Below are 21,046 nucleotides of genomic sequence, written 5' to 3' on the forward strand. Positions count from 1 at the left end.
GGGAGGGGCGCCCGCCATTGCTGAGGCTTAAGTAGGTAAACAAAGCTGCTGGGAAGCTCGAACTGGGTGGACCTTACAGCAGCTCAAGGAAACCTGCCTGTCTCTGTAGACTCCACCTCTGGGGACAGGGCACAGTAAACAATAACAAACGCAGCAGAAAGCTCTGTAGACGCAAACGACTCTGTCTGACAGCTTTGAAGAGAGCAGTGGATCTCCCAACACGGAGGTTGAGTTCTGAGAAGGGACAGACTCCCTGCTTAAGTGGGTCCCTGACCCCTGAGTAGCCTAAGTGGGAGACATCCCCCACTAGGGGCAGTCTGACACCCCACACCTCACAGGGTGGAGTACACCCCTGAGAGGAAGCTTCCAAAGCAAGAATAAGACAGGTACACTCGCTGTTCAGAAATATTCTATCTTCTGCAGCCTCTGCTGCTGATACCCAGGCAAACAGGGTCTGGAGTGGACCTCAAGCAATCTCCAACAGACCTACAGCTGAGGGTCCTGACTGTTAGAAGGAAAACTATCAAACAGGAAGAACACCTACACCAAAACCCCATCAGTACATCACCATCATCAAAGACCAGAGGCAGATAAAACCACAAAGATGGGGAAAAAGCAGGGCAGAAAAGCTGGAAATTCAAAAAATAAGAGCGCATCTCCCCCGGCAAAGGAGCGCAGCTCATTGCCAGCAACGGATCAAAGCTGGACGGAGAATGACTTCGACGAGATGAGAGAAGAAGGCTTCAGTCCATCAAATTTCTCAGAGCTAAAGGAGGAATTACGTACCCAGCGCAAAGAAACTAAAAATCTTGAAAAAAAAGTGGAAGAATTGATGGCTAGAGTAATTAATGCAGAGAAGGTCATAAACGAAATGAAGGAGACGAAAACCATGACACGAGAAATACGTGACAAATGCACAAGCTTCAGTAACCGACTCGATCAACTGGAAGAAAGAATGTCAGCGATTGAGGATCAAATGAATGAAATGAAGCGAGAAGAGAAACCAAAAGAAAAAAGAAGAAAAAGAAATGAACAAAGCCTGCAAGAAGTATGGGATTATGTAAAAAGACCCAATCTACGTCTGATTGGGGTGCCTGAAAGTGAGGGGGAAAATGGAACCAAGTTGGAAAACACTCTTCAGGATATCATCCAGGAGAACTTCCCCAACCTAGTAGGGCAGGCCAACATTCAAATCCAGGAAATACAGAGAACGCCACAAAGATACTCCTCGAGAAGAGCAACTCCAAGACACATAATTGCCAGATTCACCAAAGTTGAAATGAAGGAAAAAATCTTAAGGGCAGCCAGAGAGAAAGGTCGGGTTACCCACAAAGGGAAGCCCATCAGACTAACAGCAGATCTCTCGGCAGAAACTCTTCAAGCCAGAAGAGAGTGGGGGCCAATATTCAACATTCTTAAAAGAAAAGAATTTTAAACCCAGAATTTTATATCCAGCCAAACTAAGTTTCATAAGTGAAGGAGAAATAAAATCCTTTACAGATAAGCAAATGCTTAGAGATTTTGTCACCACTAGGCCTGCCTTACAAGAGACCCTGAAGGAAGCACTAAACATGGAAAGGAACAACCGGTACCAGCCATTGCAAAAACATGCCAAAATGTAAAGACCATCAAGGCTAGGAAGAAACTGCATCAACTAACGAGCAAAATAACCAGTTAATATCATAATGGCAGGATCAAGTTCACACATAACAATCTTAACCTTAAATGTAAATGGACTAAATGCTCCAATTAAAAGACACAGACTGGCAAACTGGATAAAGAGTCAAGACCCATCAGTCTGCTGTATTCAGGAGACCCATCTCACACGCAGAGACATACATAGGCTCAAAATAAAGGGATGGAGGAAGATTTACCAAGCAAATGGAGAACACAAAAAAGCGGGGGTTGCAATACTAGTCTCTGATAAAACAGACTTTAAACCATCAAAGATCAAAAGAGACAAAGAAGGACATTACATAATGGTAAAGGGATCAATTCAACAGGAAGAGCTAACTATCCTAAATATATATGCACCCAATACAGGAGCACCCAGATTCATAAAGCAAGTCCTTAGAGACTTACAAAGAGACTTAGACTCCCATACAATAATAATGGGAGACTTCAACACTCCACTGTCAACATTAGACAGATCAACGAGACAGAAAGTTAACAAGGATATCCAGGAATTGAACTCATCTCTGCAGCAAGCAGACCTAATAGACATCTATAGAACTCTCCACCCCAAATCAACAGAATATACATTCTTCTCAGCACCACATCGTACTTACTCCAAAATTGACCATGTAATCGGAAGTAAAGCACTCCTCAGCAAATGTACAAGAACAGAAATTATAACAAACTGTCTCTCAGACCACAGTGCAATCAAATTAGAACTCAGGACTAAGAAACTCAATCACAACCGCTCAACTACATGGAAACTGAACAACCTGCTCCTGAATGACTACTGGGTACATAACGAAATGAAGGCAGAAATAAAGATGTTCTTTGAAACCAATGAGAACCAAGATACAACATACCAGAATCTCTGGGACACATTTAAAGCAGTGTCTAGAGGGAAATTTATAGCACTAAATGCCCACAAGAGAAAGCAGGAAAGATCTAAAATTGACACTCTAACATCGCAATTAAAAGAACTAGAGAAGCAAGAGCAAACACATTCGAAAGCTAGCAGAAGGCAAGAAATAACTAAGATCAGAGCAGAACTGAAGGAGATAGAGACACAAAAAACCCTCCAAAAAATCAATGAATCCAGGAGTTGGTTTTTTGAAAAGATCAACAAAATTGACAGACCACTAGCAAGACTAATAAAGAAGAAAAGAGAGAAGAATCAAATCGACGCAATTAAAAATGATAAAGGGGATATCACCACCGACCCCACAGAAATACAAACTACCATCAGAGAATACTATAAACACCTCTACGCAAATAAACTGGAAAATCTAGAAGAAATGGATAATTTCCTGGACACTTACACTCTTCCAAGACTAAACCAGGAAGAAGTTGAATCCCTGAATAGACCAATAGTAGGCTCTGAAATTGAGGCAATAATTAATAGCCTACCAACCAAAAAAAGTCCAGGACCAGATGGATTCACAGCTGAATTCTACCAGAGGTACAAGGAGGAGCTGGTACCATTCCTTCTGAAACTATTCCAATCAATAGAAAAAGAGGGAATCCTCCCTAACTCATTTTATGAGGCCAACATCATCCTGATACCAAAGCCTGGCAGAGACACAACAAAAAAAGAGAATTTTAGACCAATATCCCTGATGAACATCGATGCAAAAATCCTCAATAAAATACTGGCAAACCGGATTCAGCAGCACATCAAAAAGCTTATCCACCATGATCAAGTGGGCTTCATCCCTGGGATGCAAGGATGGTTCAACATTCGCAAATCAATAAACATAATCCAGCATATAAACAGAACCAAAGACAAGAACCACATCATTATCTCAATAGATGCAGAAAAGGCTTTTGACAAAATTCAACAGCCCTTCATGCTAAAAACGCTCAATAAATTCGGTATTGATGGAACGTACCTCAAAATAATAAGAGCTATTTATGACAAACCCACAGCCAATATCATACTGAATGGGCAAAAACTGGAAAAATTCCCTTTGAAAACTGGCACAAGACAGGGATGCCCTCTCTCACCACTCCTATTCAACATAGTGTTGGAAGTTCTGGCTAGGGCAATCAGGCAAGAGAAAGAAATCAAGGGGATTCAGTTAGGAAAAGAAGAAGTCAAACTGTCCCTGTTTGCAGATGACATGATTGTATATTTAGAAAACCCCATTGTCTCAGCCCAAAATCTCCTTAAGCTGATCAGCAACTTCAGCAAAGTCTCAGGATACAAAATTAATGTGCAAAAATCACAAGCATTCTTATACACCAGTGACAGTCAAACAGAGAGCCAAATCAGGAATGAACTTCCATTCACAATTGCTTCAAAGAGAATAAAATACCTAGGAATCCAACTTACAAGGGATGTAAAGGACCTCTTCAAGGAGAACTACAAACCACTGCTCAGTGAAATAGAAGAGGACACAAACAAATGGAAGAACATACCATGCTCATGGATAGGAAGAATCAATATCGTGAAAATGGCCATACTGCCCAAGGTAATTTATAGATTCAATGCCATCCCCATCAAGCTACCAATGAGCTTCTTCACAGAATTGGAAAAAACTGCTTTAAAGTTCATATGGAACCAAAAAAGAGCCCGCATCTCCAAGACAATCCTAAGTCAAAAGAACAAAGCTAGAGGCATCACGCTACCTGACTTCAAACTATACTACAAGGCTACAGTAACCAAAACAGCATGGTACTGGTACCAAAACAGAGATATAGACCAATGGAACAGAACAGAGTCCTCAGAAATAATACCACACATCTACAGCCATCTGATCTTTGACAAACCTGAGAGAAACAAGAAATGGGGAAAGGATTCCCTATTTAATAAATGGTGCTGGGAAAATTGGCTAGCCATAAGTAGAAAGCTGAAACTGGATCCTTTCCTTACTCCTTATACGAAAATTAATTCAAGATGGATTAGAGAATTAAATGTTAGACCTAATACCATAAAAATCCTAGAGGAAAACCTAGGTAGTACCATTCAGGACATAGGCATGGGCAAAGACTTCATGTCTAAAACACCAAAAGCAACGGCAGCAAAAGCCAAAATTGACAAATGGGATCTCATTAAACTAAAGAGCTTCTGCACAGCAAAAGAAACTACCATCAGAGTGAACAGGCAACCTACAGAATGGGAGAAAATTTTTGCAATCTACTCATCTGACAAAGGGCTAATATCCAGAACCTACAAAGAACTCAAACAAATTTACAAGAAAAAAACAAACAACCCCATCAAAAAGTGGGCAAAGGATATGAACAGACATTTCTCAAAAGAAGACATTCATACAGCCAACAGACACATGAAAAAATGCTCATCATCACTGGCCATCAGAGAAATGCAAATGAAAACCACAATGAGATACCATCTCACACCAGTTAGAATGGCGATCATTCAAAAGTCAGGAAACAACAGGTACTGGAGAGGATGCGGAGAAATAGGAACACTTTTACACTGTTGGTGGGATTGTAAACTAGTTCAACCATTATGGAAAACAGTATGGCGATTCCTCAAGGATCTAGAACTAGATGTACCATATGACCCCGCCATCCCATTACTGGGTATATACCCAAAGGATTATAAATTATGCTGCTATAAAGACACATGCACACGTATGTTTATTGCAGCACTATTCACAATAGCAAAGACTTGGAACCAACCCAAATGTCCATCAGTGACAGATTGGATTAAGAAAATGTGGCACATATACACCATGGAATACTATGCAGCCATAAAAAAGGATGAGTTTGTGTCCTTTGTAGGGACATGGATGCAGCTGGAAACCATCATTCTTAGCAAACTATCACAAGAACAGAAAACCAAACACCGCATGTTCTCACTCATAGGTGGGAACTGAACAATGAGATCACTTGGACTCAGGAAGGGGAACATCACACACCGGGGCCTATCATGGGGAGGGGGGAGGGGGGAGGGATTGCATTGGGAGTTATACCTGATGTAAATGACGAGTTGATGGGTGCAGCACACCAACAAGGCACAGGTATACATATGTAACAAACCTGCACGTTGTGCACATGTACCCTACAACTTAAAGTATAATAATAATAAATTAAAAAATAAAAAATAAAAAATAAAAATAAAAAATAAAAATAAATAAATAAATAAATAAAAATATTCTGTTGCTGGAGGTGAAAATTATTACAGCCTTTTGAAGAGCAGTTTAGCAGTATATATATATATATTTTTGCCCTATCTAACATATTCTCATGTATGCTGTAATGGGTCGAATAGTGGCCCCATAAAGATATATCCACTCAGAACCTCAGAATTTGACCTTATTTGGAATAGTCTTTGCAGAAGTTATTAAGGATCTTGAGATGAGATCATACTAGATTTAGGGTAAGCCCTAAATTCAATGACTGGTGACCTCATAAGTGAAAGGAGAGGGAGATTTGAGACACAGGGGGAAGGCTGGATGAAGAAAGAGTCAGGAATTAGATTCATGAAGCTAAGGAATGCCAAGAGTCCCACAGCCATCAGAAGCTAGGAGGGAAGCACAAATCGAATCAGATCTTCCCTCAGGGTATCCAGAAAAGCAACACTCCCAACACCTTGACTTTGGACTTTGGACTCCAGAACTGTGAGATAATAAATTTCTGTTGTTTTGAAGCATCAAGTTTGTAGTAATTTGTTGCTGACCTCTGGAAACCAATACATGTGCACAAAAATATATGTAGATTTGGTTTGGGCATTGTTTGTTACAGTAACATATTAGAAGCAAAATAAATGTTCATCAGAAGTGAAAGTTACATAAACTATATGGCCCAGTAAAGAATATTATGCAGTAAATAAGGTAGATCTCTATATATATACTGACATGAAACTGTCTATCATATATATTAGGTATGAGTTTTAAATTTCTCTTCAAAGAATCAATATGTCAGTATGTTCAGTTCTTTGCCTCCTACTTTTAAACTTAACTTCCTCATAAAGCAACCTTTTTCCATCACCTGCCCCACCCTGACTCATTCCAATTACCTGCTCCTCCCTGACTCATTCTGATTACCTGCTCCACCCTGACTCATTCTGATCTACCCTGACTCCCGCCAAACCACTCACCGTGTCTCTCTCTTTAAATTAGCCAATCAGAATTAGTTTAGCCTGTTTGGTCTAACTCTAGCCAATAGGGGAACCACACAGCAGCAGGGGCCACGTGCGTCAGGGATAAGAACCCCTTCCCCTCACTTGTCCAAGTATGCACTCACCATTGCTCCATCTGTAAGGGTGTACCCTTCTATAGAAGTAAATCGCCTTGCTGAGAAGAAAAAAGAAAATTCTATATTTGAGTGCTATTTCTTTTGTGGCACCGAAAGTTTACTTATAATATATGTTATTAAATGATAAATTTAAAACATATACAGAGGTGCTTTAACAATCTATGTATGTAAATGTACAGGAAAAACTCAGAAAGGATACATAGAAAATCTTTGTGGAGGGGGAGGTAGGTGGAAACAGAGGTGGGGGATAGCAAGATAAGATACTTTACTGTTTTTCTATGTATCTGAATTGTTTGAATGTTTGCCATAAGTAAATATGTTTCTGTATTTAAAGCTTTAAACTAGAAAAATACTTAACTTCTCTTCAAAACATACAAAAATAAAAACTAAAAGTTCATAGTTATACATAAATACTGGTATTTTTGCTAATGGAAGAAATAAGGCAGTACATTATTTACTATTTTATAATTTTCAAAGCACTGCCAAATACATAACCAGATAGATTTGTTCTTCACCTAATTGGCCTGTCCCAGAAGAGGAAACTGAGAGGCAAAGTGATTCAAAGACCTGCCTGAAACCTCACACAGATGGTAAGAGATAGAATCGGATTGACATCCGGCACTTCTGACTCCAAGTTTCAATGTTGTTTTACTGTTTAAGTATATGGGTCCCTAGTGGAAACAATCGTGTTTGGCATGTAAGGACATTGTGAATATTTAATTAAAATTAACCCTGACCTCCACTTAACTCCAGGATTATAAAGACCCTAGTGATTTCCTAGTAATAAGTGTATGGTGAGACCACTGGAGGATCGGGTCCTTCTCCTTAACTTCAGGAATGAAGTATTAAGGAAACACAAGGGGTTGGGTTGGGAATTGTGTGTGCCCTTCTTTGAGGGCACAACCAGAGAATTTTAGACTTAGAGTGAGGACTGTTACAGTCCATCATTTTACAAATGAGGATATTAAGGTTCAAAGAGATTAATAATTTGTTCTCAGTAATACAGCTAGTTAATGCTAGAGACAAGATTAGAATACAGTTTTCTAGTCCTTTGGATATTTTATTTATATGTGCTGATTCAGGACAATAGGTGTTCTGTTTACCATGCATGTTTTTCTGTGAGGTACAGATTTTTCTCATGGGAACTCGGAGACTGTCTTATAGCTTTAAAGGAAAATCTAGTATCTGTTCCATAATAGATCCCATAAAGTATTAGGATTAAGTGTTTGGAAACATAGATAAGAAAGTTTAATATTAAAGGGTAAAATGTTTAATGCTTTCATTTTTTCAGTGGATTCTTCAGATTGCTCACTTTAAAAAAATAACATGGGGGAAGTAAGTATGGTTTCATGTGGCTAAGTCAAGCATGTTGCATATTTTAAAAATTATAAGTCATCTGTTTTGGGAATATTATAGATCAAGACATTTTGGCAAAAATAGTTTTATAGTGGTCATTTATATATCTAGCTTTCCCAGGTCAGATGTCTGGTAGACGATTCCACAGACCTTTTCACAGTTCAGCTGCAATTCTGAATTCTCAATTTGCTATCTTGTTGAGGGAAATATTTTCAAGTCTCTAATATCTGTGAAAGAATATCTCCTGTCTGCCTTTTCTTTAATTGGTGTAGGTTCAATTCTAAAACAAATATGTGAAATTTGGAAAACAGGTATATTTAAAATTTCTTTTTAGCTATAGAATGTTTCATTTACTTTGTCTGGTACTTTCTTGATATCCTTAAGGAGTTGTGTAAGGCATGTCTTCTTAATAGGAAATTATGTTTCTTGAGATTTATGCGAAATTATTTCTCTATCCATAAAATATAAATGTTCATTTTAAAATCAGAAAGTAGCCACATTCCTCACTTGAATTCTGTTTACTTAAGGCAAAAACTTTTAAAATGAGGATTAGAAAGTTAAGAACATGATCTAATCAGTTTTGAAATATATTTAAGAAGCATAATTATCGTTAACAGTATGGTGATATTTTGGCCCAAGAGCTGTCCTTTATTATACCTAAATATAATTTTGAATGTAATTTTATATTTCACAATACAGTTTATCACTTTTTATGAAAAACAACTCCCCTGATGAAAATAAACCTCTTTATACTCTCAAACTTTTATATTCCATAAGTTTATAACCATTTTTTAAAGAATATCTAAATGTACTGTCTGTCAGTGCTTGACATAAAGTTGGTTTTATGAGCTTAATAGTAAAACACTAAGTTTTAAAATGAGATATAACTCAGTCATCAGGCAAGAGTCAGCTTAATAAATTTCTTCCCTGTGCGAACGTGCAAATAAATGAATTATTCTTCCTTACAGTTGATAACTTTAAATACATTATATTATCTAATAGCATACCTCCTGCATACTTACACATAAACACACACATAGTACATCCATGTACATATTCCCATTTTTGCTACCTCTCTCATCTACCCAGTTTTCATTTTTCTTAAGTAACCTTAATTTTTATGATACACTGCTATCTAAAGTACTTCTGTTTAACAGCATAAACTAGTTTGACTCTATGGTTCTACAAAAGTGGAGAATATATTTACCAAATCAGTAGTTCTTTACTGTGACTATGTGTCAAACAGGGATTGTTTTTCTTTTTAAATACAGTTTTCTAGGCCCTATCTTCATGTTTTTATGCAGGCATGGGAGGGGAGATGCAAGAGGCATCTCTGTTTTTTCAAAATAAGCAGTTGATTCTGATGGCCAGCCAGACCACACAAAGAATTTTCAGTTTGTTTTGCAACTGTTAAATAGGAACACTAGATGGTGCTGTTTGACAACCTGGAAAGAAATTTATGCTGTACCCAGAGTATGCATTCAGTGATAAATTTCCAATGAATTGTGTGTGTATACGTTCTTCATTATCATGAAAAGGTATGCTTACTAGAATTCTAAAGGAAAGCACAAGAGCAGACAAATATTGACAGAAACCACAAAAGAGTACCTAATAAATTTTTTTAAGTGGTGATTTTTTTTGCTTTTTTTTTTTTTGAAATGGAGTATCATTCTGTCGCCCAGGATGGAGTGCAGTGGTGCAATCTTGGCTCACTGCAACCTCCATCTCCCGGGTTCAAGCAATTATTTTGCCTCAGCCTCCCAAGTAGCTGGGACTACAGGCGTATACCACCACACTCGGCTAATTTTAGTACTTTTAATAGAGATGGGGTTTCTCCATGTTGGTCAGGCTGGTCTCGAACTCCTGACCTCAGGTGATCCACCCACCTCGGCCTCCCAAAGTGCTGGGATGACAGATGTGAGCCACTGCGCCCGGCCTAAGTGGTGAAAAATTTTAAGTGGTGAAAATGTTACCTTCTAATGAGCATCATTTTTAAAACATTAGGATTTAAGTGTGTGACTGATAATTCAATTTAGTGAATGAGTAATTTTCTTGATTTCTTAGTTACTTTATCTTAGCTTTCCATAAGAAACAGTAAAACCTCTTACTATAGAATAAAGTATACACTTTAAAATAAATAAAGAATAAACTTTATCCAGCTTTGTAGTCCACAGGTGATTAAGAAGAGGGCAAGAAATATTACATTGTCTTTTCCCTATACTGTGACTGTGGTGCTTAAGATCCAAACACTTTTTACATGACAATATACAGTCTTTCTGGAATAAAAGAAAAAAAGAAAAACATTTTTACTTTAAAAAAACTTTCCTTGATAAGTTGCAACAAAAGCTATTAATTTCTTCCCGTTTCATTTTTGATAAAATATAATTAACTGATTTTGAATGGTTACTGTTTATTAAGCCTTGTTTCACTTTGGTAAGTACAATCTAAACATGTCCTTTAACCTTTACAAGAAGCCTGAAATATATTACTTGCAATGTGTTATTGTTACTAGTTCAAAAATGGAGGGAACTGGCTCAGAGAGGTTGTTACTTGCCTGTAGAACTCATTGATAGGAAGAATAGGATCCTGAGTTTGATTCCAAGTGTCCGTGCCATAATCTCCTAACCTTATATGGTACTTTTCAGTATCGATATTTCTGCTACTTTTCAGAAAAGTTATTTATTTAATCAGGCTAAAAACAGAAGTGAGCAAACGGAAATGTCATTTATTGATTTACCTCTAAGAAAATGAATAAATTCATTTATTTCACTCAGAAGCAGATATTTGATTGAACCACTACTATATGTCTGCCTCTGTGTAAAACGCCTGACAGAATTGTTTAAGTTGGTGGGGGACTCAATAAAGGTGTCCAGTTGCAAGTATAAATTCAGAACTGACAGATGGTATCAGAGCTGTCTTCCATCAAAAGTAGAAATGAGATCACATTTTTATGGAGGACTGTTAGCAAATTAGTAACTTGAAAGGATGCCCTTTAAAAAAGACAATCCCAACAACAAAAAGAGAAAAAAAAAGATTTTAAAAATTTTTAATCAAATAGGAAAATATGCCTTTTGATACTGCCCCTCATCCAACTAGAGAGGGATTAAAAGAAATGATGATAAAAGGATAGGCTGGGTGCAGTGGGCTCATGCCTGTAATCCCAGCACTTTGGGAAGCCAAGACAGGCAGATCTCTTGAGGTCAGGAGTTCGAGACCAGTCTGGCCAACACGATGAAACCCCGTCTCTACTAAAAATACAAAAATTAGCTGGGCATGATAGTGCATGCCTGTAGTCCCAGCTATTCGGGAGGCTGAAGCAGGAGAATTGCTTGCACCTGGGAGGCAAGGTTACAGTGAGCCAAGATCATGTCTCTGCACTCCAGCCTGGGCAACAGAGCAAGACTCTGTCTCAGAAATAAAAAGGATAAAGGAATTCATAACTTGGTAAGAGAAAGATAACTTTTTTTTTTTTTAAGTATGGCATTACGTACAATTTGGAATATAGGGGTTGTGTTAGGTAGAATTCTAAAGATGTTGCCCCAGGATTTCTGTTCCCTGGTAATTCAGTCAAATACTAATCTGGGTACTGCTATCAAGGGACTTTGTAGATGAGAGTTAAAGTTACACTAATCAACTGACCTTAAAATAAAGAGATTATCCCAGGTCACGTGTGTACAGGTGGGCTCAGTAAAATCACATGAGCAGCAGCAGAATGCAGAAATGTTCGTCATGGTATTGCAGAGAAAGGGAGCAGAAGAGAGAAGGGAAAGTCAGAGAGGGTCTAATGGAAAGGATTTGAGTGCCATTGCTACTCTGAGATATGGGGCCCACATATGAGAAATGGCAAGAGAGGATCTAGGAGCAAAAAGGGATACCTACCAGCAAAGAAATGGAGAACTCAGTCACACAACTGCAAGGAAGTTGATTCTGCCAGCATCCTGAATGAGCTTGGAGGCAGATTGTTCCCCCAAAGCCTCCAAGTAAGGAAGGTAGCCCTACCTACACCTTAACTTTAGCCTGATGATGACTGTGTTAGATTTCTGACCTTAACGGAACAGTAAGGCAGTAGGTGTTTTATGTTGCCAAGTTTGTGGTAATACGTTATGGCAACAGTGACTAATACAGAGAACAAAATTCAACCTTATTCATATTATCTCACACCATTAATATTATTTTGTTTATTCCCTTCCTATCTTTGTTGATATGTGCTATTTGCTTAATTATAAACATAATAGTGCACATTTATTTTTGGATCCTACTTTTTTGCTCAACTTGATCAAATACTTTTCTCTGTGTTGCTACATAGTTCTAATGATTATTACTTTTAATAGGAATATAGTATTTCTTTCAGTATATGAGGCATGATATGCTTAACCTGCTGGACTTTTATGGTGCTTCTAGATTTTCACTGTTATTAAACTGAAGTGTGCATTTCTTCTCATACTTGAAATTATTGGAATAGATTCTCAGATATATCATGACTGGGTCAAAAGGATATGAGTGTTTTTGTAACTTCTGTTATATATTGGCAAGTTTTAAGTAGCTTACCAATTTATAAGTCCTTAGGATAAGAGAACCATAATCACTGAAATTATAATCACCATTAGCATCTTTTTATTTTATTTTTATTTTTTTGAGACACAGTTTCACTCTGTCACCCAGGCTGGAGTGCAGTGGCACAATCTTGGCTCACTGCAACCTCCATCTCCCGGATTCAAGCAATTCTCTTGCTTCAGCTTCCCAAGTAGCTGGGATTACAGTCAGGTGCCACCACACCCAGCTACGTTTTGTATTATTAGTATAGATGGGGTTTTACCATGTTGACCAGGCTGGTCCGAACTCCTGACCTCAGATGAGCTACCCTCCTCAGCCTCCCAGAGTCCTGGGATTATAGGTGTGATCTACCAGGCCTGGCTGCTAGTATCTTTTTAAAATACATTTTTTTGCCAGTAGGGAGATGATAATTGGTGGAGAGTTTAAATTTAGTGGTTCCTAATTTGTTCAAAGAATTAATGTATAAACTACTATTTTAAGTATTTTGGGGGGATAAGAAGCTGAAAAAGTATAGTACCTAATGAAGAAGTAGGAGAGTGAAAAACAGTTATAATGAAGTTAGTCATACACAAGTCATAATCTCTTATGAAGGTAGTTCTTCATATCAGAGACTAGACCAACTCAATTTTTTTTTATCAGCAGTGCATTTACAGTCTGCTGATACTGCATTGTTATTTTCAGCATCTATCATACTGATTTTCTAATAGCTATTAAAACCCTAATTATTGTATAGTTGATTGTTCTTTTAAGTTCCCAACTTACATTCCATTGATATCTTGAGAAATGAAAATTTTTAGATAGCAAAAAAGTATGCATAAACATATTTTGATTGAGTCGAGAGAGACTAAGTGCTAACTTACAGTATTCTACATACTTCAAAGCCAAGTGGATTACTGGACTCAGAACGAAGGTCTAGCTAATACAGAAATACAAAGTACATATTTTCTCTACAACTTTATACCTTTAGCTTGCTGCAGTGTAAAGGAGCAGTGAGTTAAAGTAAAAAGACACTAAATGAGTTAAAGTAGAATGACACTAGACCCTATTGTGTTATTAACTGTTACCTTGAACATTCGCTTAACCTCTGAGCTTCTGTTTTCTGTTCTATAGAAAGGGGGATTGAATATGTTGATCATGTAAAAATTGATCTTACAGGAGAATTATGAAAGGACTTTATAGGCCGTGAGGTGGGCTATTAATAAAAGGTACATGATAGAAATCATCATGTTATCTGTGACTCGTATGGAAATTAAATGAGGAAATTCCCATAAGCACCTAGAACGGACCTGGCACGTGGTAAGCATTCAGCATTAGCCAGTATGAAAATGGAGACTAGAATAGTCTGTTTCTGAAAGATTGTGTAATTAAACTGCTTTAGAATCTGTGCAAAAAATAAAGCGTACTTTAAATAAGCACATGCTTTTATTTTCTAGGATCAAATCTAAATCGCTGTGGTTTCCGAGGCTCTTCATACCTGGGTATTCCATTCAATCCATCAAAGGTTGGTTCTGTTTGGGTCAGAAGGAAGCAGAAGGGATGTAGGGATATTTTAGTAAAAGAGGAAGCTAAGAAATTACACAGAAAAAAATAGGCTTCCAGGTTTCAGTGTGGCTAAGTATTATCTAATAATATATATATTATAAACTGAAACCCTTTAAAGGAAGCCTATACCTACTTTAATTCCTCAAAGAAGTGCACTTTCTTCCAGGAAGAATATATGCAGTACATAAACACATAGAAATTTCTATTAATTGTTACAAAAAATTGTCTCAGTATCATGTATCTGTGTGTAAAAGTTATTAGTGATTTCCTGAGTAAAGGAAAGTAGAGCACTGAAGTGTTTTGATACTTGCTCTCTAAGAAGCCAGTAAACTTCACTGTGTTATAGAAAGACTCTACATTTAACTCACATTTCTTAGGAATAAAAGAAAAAGTCCTTCTAAAGGTGGTGATTGAAGACCTAGGTAGTGATTATTTTAATGACTTTTATGAGAATATGCAGAACTTCTTCATGGTTATATCCAAAGGCTTTGATACCAGCACATGCCAATATAAAAACAGTGAGTGTGAAGAGTGAGGAGCTTGCTTTCTTCAAAGGAGCAGACCCAGAAGAAACTTTGTAGGTGTTCCATATGTACACAAAATATCAATATTTTTCTACAGTATAAAGTGGAGAAAAGCATCATTTTTTTCTAAAGAGGCCTCACAACATAGAAACTTTTTCCTTGATGGGGCCAGCCTGCTTATATAATGGTTGTTATTATTTATATTATAATATAATGGTTATAATAATAACCATTGTTGGACTGAGTATATCAAGATTTATATCCACTTGCAAAGTAAATGGAGAGCTACCAGTTTTTCCACAATCAGCTTCAAATTTTTGGAATAAATAGTAGTGATTTTGGAGAAGATGACATACTTTGATAGAGGTACTACTTCAGCTTTCTTCCTCTGTCTTAAGCTGTAAACCAACTTACCTGTGTTAAAGTCATATGTATTTACCAGCAGGACTCCAATTATGCGTGCCTCCTGTATTTAGCAGGGAATGAGAAAACAAAGGATTCAGAAAATTTGTCCCTTTTCATGCCTATCATATTTTCCAACTTAAGCTAGTCCTGAATAAAGGTAATGTCTTCATTTAGTCATAATGAACAGAATATCGTGCCGTTGGTTATGATAACCATTGTATAGTACTATACTATATATAGATGTCTACCTATATTTGTTGCAGTGCTTTAATAACATTACTTTTAAAATATGATCCTTCCCCCAACCGATGCCTGCACCAAAACATTTTCAAAATAACAGGAGTAAAATTGAAGAAGAAACCATTATTGCCCTTGGTTCACAGACTCTCCTGAAACTCCTTTTTGGACCTTCATTCACCTGGACCCTGATATCTTCTAGGCAAGCTAGGTCTCACTTCATGCTGTATTACCTTCATCTGAATTCTGGGTGGTAAAAGAAACTAGATATTCCAAGTGGTATCACATAGAGCTGTCAGAGTGGTGGCCGAGAGTCTAGGAGACAGATTAGGCCAAGAGAATGTGAGGAGGCACATTGGTTTGTCCAGTACAGTATATGAATAAAATATTGTCACTGAGTTTTCTTCTGAAACCACCAAACTATGTATGGACCATTCATTGACTTACCTGATAAATGCTTGGGACCTTCAGTGGCTGTAGAGCACTTTTTGAGAAACTGATGGATCCTCCCACTATTCTCACGATTTCCTTTCACAAATCCTATGCTCTCTATCAAATTTTGTATTGTCCTTAATGTGCACCCCAGAATTTTCTTTCTCTAATTTGCTTTTACTTTTTCTTCTACCTGTAATGCCTCCTCTTCATCTATAGCTGCCCAAGCTCCTCTTTTGCAGAAAAGAATTTCTTTTTAAACCTATGTATCGTTATCCCTCCCTTATGACTGCTCATTACATTTTATTGTAATTATTTGAGTAGACTTACCTTCTGCCCTTAAGGTTAAGGTCCACATTTAATTTATGTTTGGCTTCCCTGCAGTTCTTTTAACATAGCAGGTGTTTACTTTAAGTATCAAAAAGTTAAATATGCAATAGGAATTCTAAGAAGTCAATTGTAAATGTGGAGTAGGATAGCCAGGAGAACTGGAGCTTGAGTTCTGAGGAGGAACTTAGAATGAAAGATGTAAAGGTGGAAATTTGCTTGGTACATTTGTGAGACCATATAAAGAACTGTGTATCTGGCCAGGCACGTGGCTCACACCTGCAGTCCCAGCACTTTGGGAGGCTGAGGAGGATGGATCACTTGATCTCAGGAGTTTGAAACCAGCCTGAGCAACATGACAAAAACCTGGTCTCTACATAAAATACAAAAATTAGCCGGATGTAGTGGCAAGTGCCTGTAGTATCAGCTACTTGGGAGCCTGAGGCAGGGCAGGAGGATTGCTTGAACCTTGGAGGCGGAGGTTGCAGTGAGCTGAGATTTGTGCCACTGCACTCCAGCCTGGGTGACACAGCAAGATCCTATCTTAAAAAAAAAAGTGTGTATCTAAACTTGGGTAGGTGGGGTGGGTTCAGATTATTATAAAAAGAGTAGTGAACACCGTTCACACTCATTCTGTGAGGAGCCACAGAAGGTCAGTATGCAAGAAAATCTTACAGTTAAGTCATGGGTGGTTTCAAGACCCTTGAATCCTGACTCCAAAGAACTAGTGGCCCCTTTGATATTTGCGTTGCACTTAATCATCATTAAGATAACAGCTTTTTAGACAGTAACTTATTTAATCGTCACAATAACCTTGTGAGGTGTAGGTAATAATATCTTCATTTTCTAGAATTAGGAACATTAAGCAAGCCAGTGAGAAATAGAACCAGGATTTTATGCCTTTCAATGATTGTAAAAGTTTACATTTATTATAGAAGGCAGAGGAATTTATTTTAATTGTATCGTTTTTTAGTTTCTTATGTGGTGATCACTACTGTGGTATTTAACTTAAGTTTGTGCTATATAAAATAAGTTTTGTTTCAGAAATCTTTTTTTCTGGAAGGCTATATGCTTTTCTGACTTTATAAGACTTAAATTATAAGTGATAGAGTTGATTATCTCTGTCATTACTTTTAAAATATGATCCTTCCCCCAACCGATGCCTGCACCAAAACATTTTCAAAATAACAGGAGTAAAATTGAAGAAGAAACCATTATTGCCCTTGGTTCACAGACTCTCCTGAAACTCCTTTTTGGACCTTCATTCACCTGGACCCTGATATCTTCTAGGCAAGCTAGGTCTCACTTCATGCTGTATTACCTTCATCTGAATTCTGGGTGGTAAAAGAAACTAGATATTCCAAGTGGTATCACATAGAGCTGTCAGAGTGGTGGCTGAGAATCTAGGAGACAGATTAAGGATTAAGGATGAGGTTTAAGTTATTTAGCCAGATATGGTGGTTTGTGCCTGTTGTAGTCCCGGCTACCCAGGAGGCTGAGGTGGGAGAATCACTTGAGCCCAGGAATTGGAGGCTGCAGTGATCTATGATTGTACCACTGCATTCCAACCTGGGTGACAGATAAGACCCTGTTACTAAAAAAAAAAAAAAAAAAAAAGTAAGAAATAATTTGGTTTACCTGAATATCATCACTACTTCCATAATGCCTGAGGTATCAAAGATTAGGTAGCCTGGAATGTATTCAATCATATTCATGTTGAGATATATATAAAATGGAGATTTGTTTTTCTCAATAAGATGTCTATACAAATCAGTATAAGCCACATTTAATTTTACTATTTACTAAAACCTTATGTCAGATTTCTTAATGAAATAAGTTTTCATATCACTTCATTAATTAGTGCTATATTAATTTTGTATTTAGGCTCCTGGAACAGCTCATCCTTATGATAGTGGCCACATAGCAATGACTTACACTGGCCTTTCATGCTTAGTTATTCTTGGAGACGACTTAAGCCGAGTAAATAAAGAAGCTTGCTTAGCAGGCTTGAGAGCCCTCCAGCTGGAAGATGGGAGGTATGAGTGATTCTTTGTTACTTTTTTTGTAATAAAAAAAATATTTTGGAACTAAAAAATGGATACAATACTATACTAGATCTTTAGAGGATCATACTCTTATTGTTAGAACTCCACCTAAAGCTTACAAGGTACATGATAAAGTGCGTAATCAAAAAAGTGACCCAAGATTTCTTCTGTGAGTGAAAATAAAAATAATTACAATAGCCAAACACTTTTCTCTTCCTTCTTAACAACAATGGGTACATAAATAAATGGTCGAATAATTTCAGGATTGGAATCTAATTTACATTCTAGATGAAAAATTGATATTTTGAAGGACGTATATGTTTAGTCTGAACTTCAGTTCCTTGCTTTATGCTGATTAGGGAAGAAAGGGGTGAACATTGAATATTATATTCCAGAGTAGGTAGGGTAGTTTCTGTGACGTTTTTAAAGGATAAAAAAAAGGAGTTCATATGTTCATTAATATTTGGTGATTCACGTGGTATGTCTACAGATGAATCTTCCTGGAGCTTTAAGGTAGAAAAAGATTTTTAAGTCTGAGAAGGGATAAAGCAGTAGTGAAAAGGCTAAGGAAAAGACTGCAAACAAATCCTGCTGTGCTTTTAACTCTTTGTGTTCCATCTACTAATAGCTCTGTTTTTCTGTCAGTGTTTTCAAAACACTGCTCTTGATGAGGGAAAAATAAATGTAGACAATTAGAATAAATTGACATTAATTGGAAACACTATGAAACTAAATATTTACTTCAGCCTGTACATATATGGCTTATGTCTCAATATTTCAGAGTAGCCTTTGATTATTGGTTCCTTATTCTTGTTTATAAATACATACACAACATAGATTGCTCCTTCTATACAACTAATGTGTAAAATTAAAATACAGTATGATCAATCGATTAAATGGTTATCTGTGTATACATTTAGAAGAAATTTCACGTAGAAAAACTTGGGCTTGGAAATTTCTTACTACTTAGAAATTTCTTACTAAGTGGGTCTTAGGTTTTACCTTTTACATTTTCTGCCATTCTCAAGCCAGTGTACTGCAGCTGTCCCTGGCTGGGAGCAAATAAGCATGTGCTGAGTAAGCATCTGGGAGGGAGTAACATGGTAGTGTGTAAAATGACCAAGAAATCAAAAGTTTGTACTAGAATGATGATTTAGAGAAAGTTTTATATTATTCAAGTTAGTAGTCCTATTCTTTATTGAATAATAAAAGTGGAATAATCAACAGATTTTTCTGTAAGTAAAGACACACAGGAGGTGTTTCTAACCCCCATGCAAAAAAAATCAGAATCCATTGTTAATAGAAAATCATACTGTTGTTATTATTTTCAGTTTTTGTGCAGTACCTGAAGGCAGTGAAAATGACATGCGATTTGTGTACTGTGCTTCCTGTATTTGCTATATGCTCAACAACTGGTCAGGCATGGATATGAAAAAGGCCATCACCTATATTAGAAGAAGTATGGTGAGTTCTATTGATAAAATTGACTATTTAGGTTGTTTTTGCTGGTACATGAGGGCTGTATTATAGTGTATGTCTCATCTCTTCCACCAACAATCTGTAAATGAGAGCATTAAGATTGCTTTTTAGGTAAATTGTGTATCAGACCACAATAAAGAAATGAAGTACAGATTGACTCCTTGACCATTAAAATTTAATATGATTTTATTTAAAGAAGCAGTATCTTTGTAAGAAAGGGATTGATTGACTTAAAAGAAAAAGAAGTAAAATCTGAAAGTCAAATATTGACAGCTTATTCTAGCAGGAGTTAGTAGAGAGTCCTGACAAGCAAACTGGAAGATTATGTTATCTTTGATGAGACTTTTTATTGGCATTAGTAAGGAAAGCTTAGTCTCAGCAGAACTATCCTTTGCTGTACTGTGTCATCTCTGTATAAAAGGAGAAATAAAACTACCGCTTCACAGGTTTATTATTTTCCAAATGAAGTGTTTGATTTTATAGATTATTTTGAGGCTGTTAGAATATTTTAGGCTGTTAATTCAACTTTTCGTAGGCAGTATTTCAAAGTGAAAATGTCTATGAGTTCCTAAGAAGAATGGAGTTGCATTTAAGTGAATGTGTAACTGTGGATCAGATTTTTGTAGAATCTACAGCAGCACAAATTTTATTTTATTTTATTTTATTTTATTCTATTTTTTTTGAGGCGGAGTCTTGCTCTGTCGCCCAGGCTGGAGTGCAGTGGCACTATCTCGGCTCACTGCAAGCTCCGCCTCCTGGGTTCACGCCATTCTCCTGCCTCAGCCTCCCGAGTGGCTGGGACTACAGGCGCCTGCCACCACGCCCGGCTAATTTTTTTCTATTTTTAGTAGAGATGGGGTTTCACCGTGTTAGCCAGGATGGTCTCGATCTCCTGACCTCGTGATCCACCCATCTCGGCCTCCCAAAGTGCTGGGATTACAGGCTTGAACCACCGCGCCCGGCAGCAGCACAAATTTTAAAAAGCCTGTGGATACAGAAAGAAGAGACCATTAAAGGAGTTTTAAGAGGAAAATAGGTTTATGTTTGATAGGAGGGTGGGTGATAAGAATTTTTGGTATGAATGGTACAGAAGTAATACTGGCTTCTCAGTGCATTGTATTTGGAGGTACAGCAAGTTGATTTGCCCTATGTCTGCTCAGTTGGCTAAGATGGCATATGCCAGAGTTTTCTCTGTGAAGTTAATACTTTTCCCTTTGTAATTACTGAATATCTTGTAGTGAGATATCTGGA

At 37.2% G+C, this 21,046-nt stretch overlaps 1 protein-coding gene across 4 annotated transcripts in view; it reads left to right on the forward strand.

Annotated features, from left to right (window-relative positions):
* Positions 1-21,046, forward strand: part of PGGT1B (protein geranylgeranyltransferase type I subunit beta) — an 86,474-nt gene that overhangs the window by 13,572 nt on the left and 51,856 nt on the right. For all 4 annotated transcript variants that reach the window (XM_073010750.1, XM_073010749.1, XM_073010751.1 and 1 more), the window contains exons 3-5: positions 14,238-14,305; positions 18,156-18,307; positions 19,648-19,780. In XM_073010750.1, the coding sequence (XP_072866851.1) occupies positions 14,238-14,305; positions 18,156-18,307; positions 19,648-19,780 (353 nt within the window). The remainder of the gene's footprint in view (positions 1-14,237; positions 14,306-18,155; positions 18,308-19,647; positions 19,781-21,046) is intronic.

This window comes from Chlorocebus sabaeus, chromosome 23, assembly GCF_047675955.1.
Source record: "Chlorocebus sabaeus isolate Y175 chromosome 23, mChlSab1.0.hap1, whole genome shotgun sequence".
Taxonomy (NCBI): domain Eukaryota; kingdom Metazoa; phylum Chordata; class Mammalia; order Primates; family Cercopithecidae; genus Chlorocebus; species Chlorocebus sabaeus.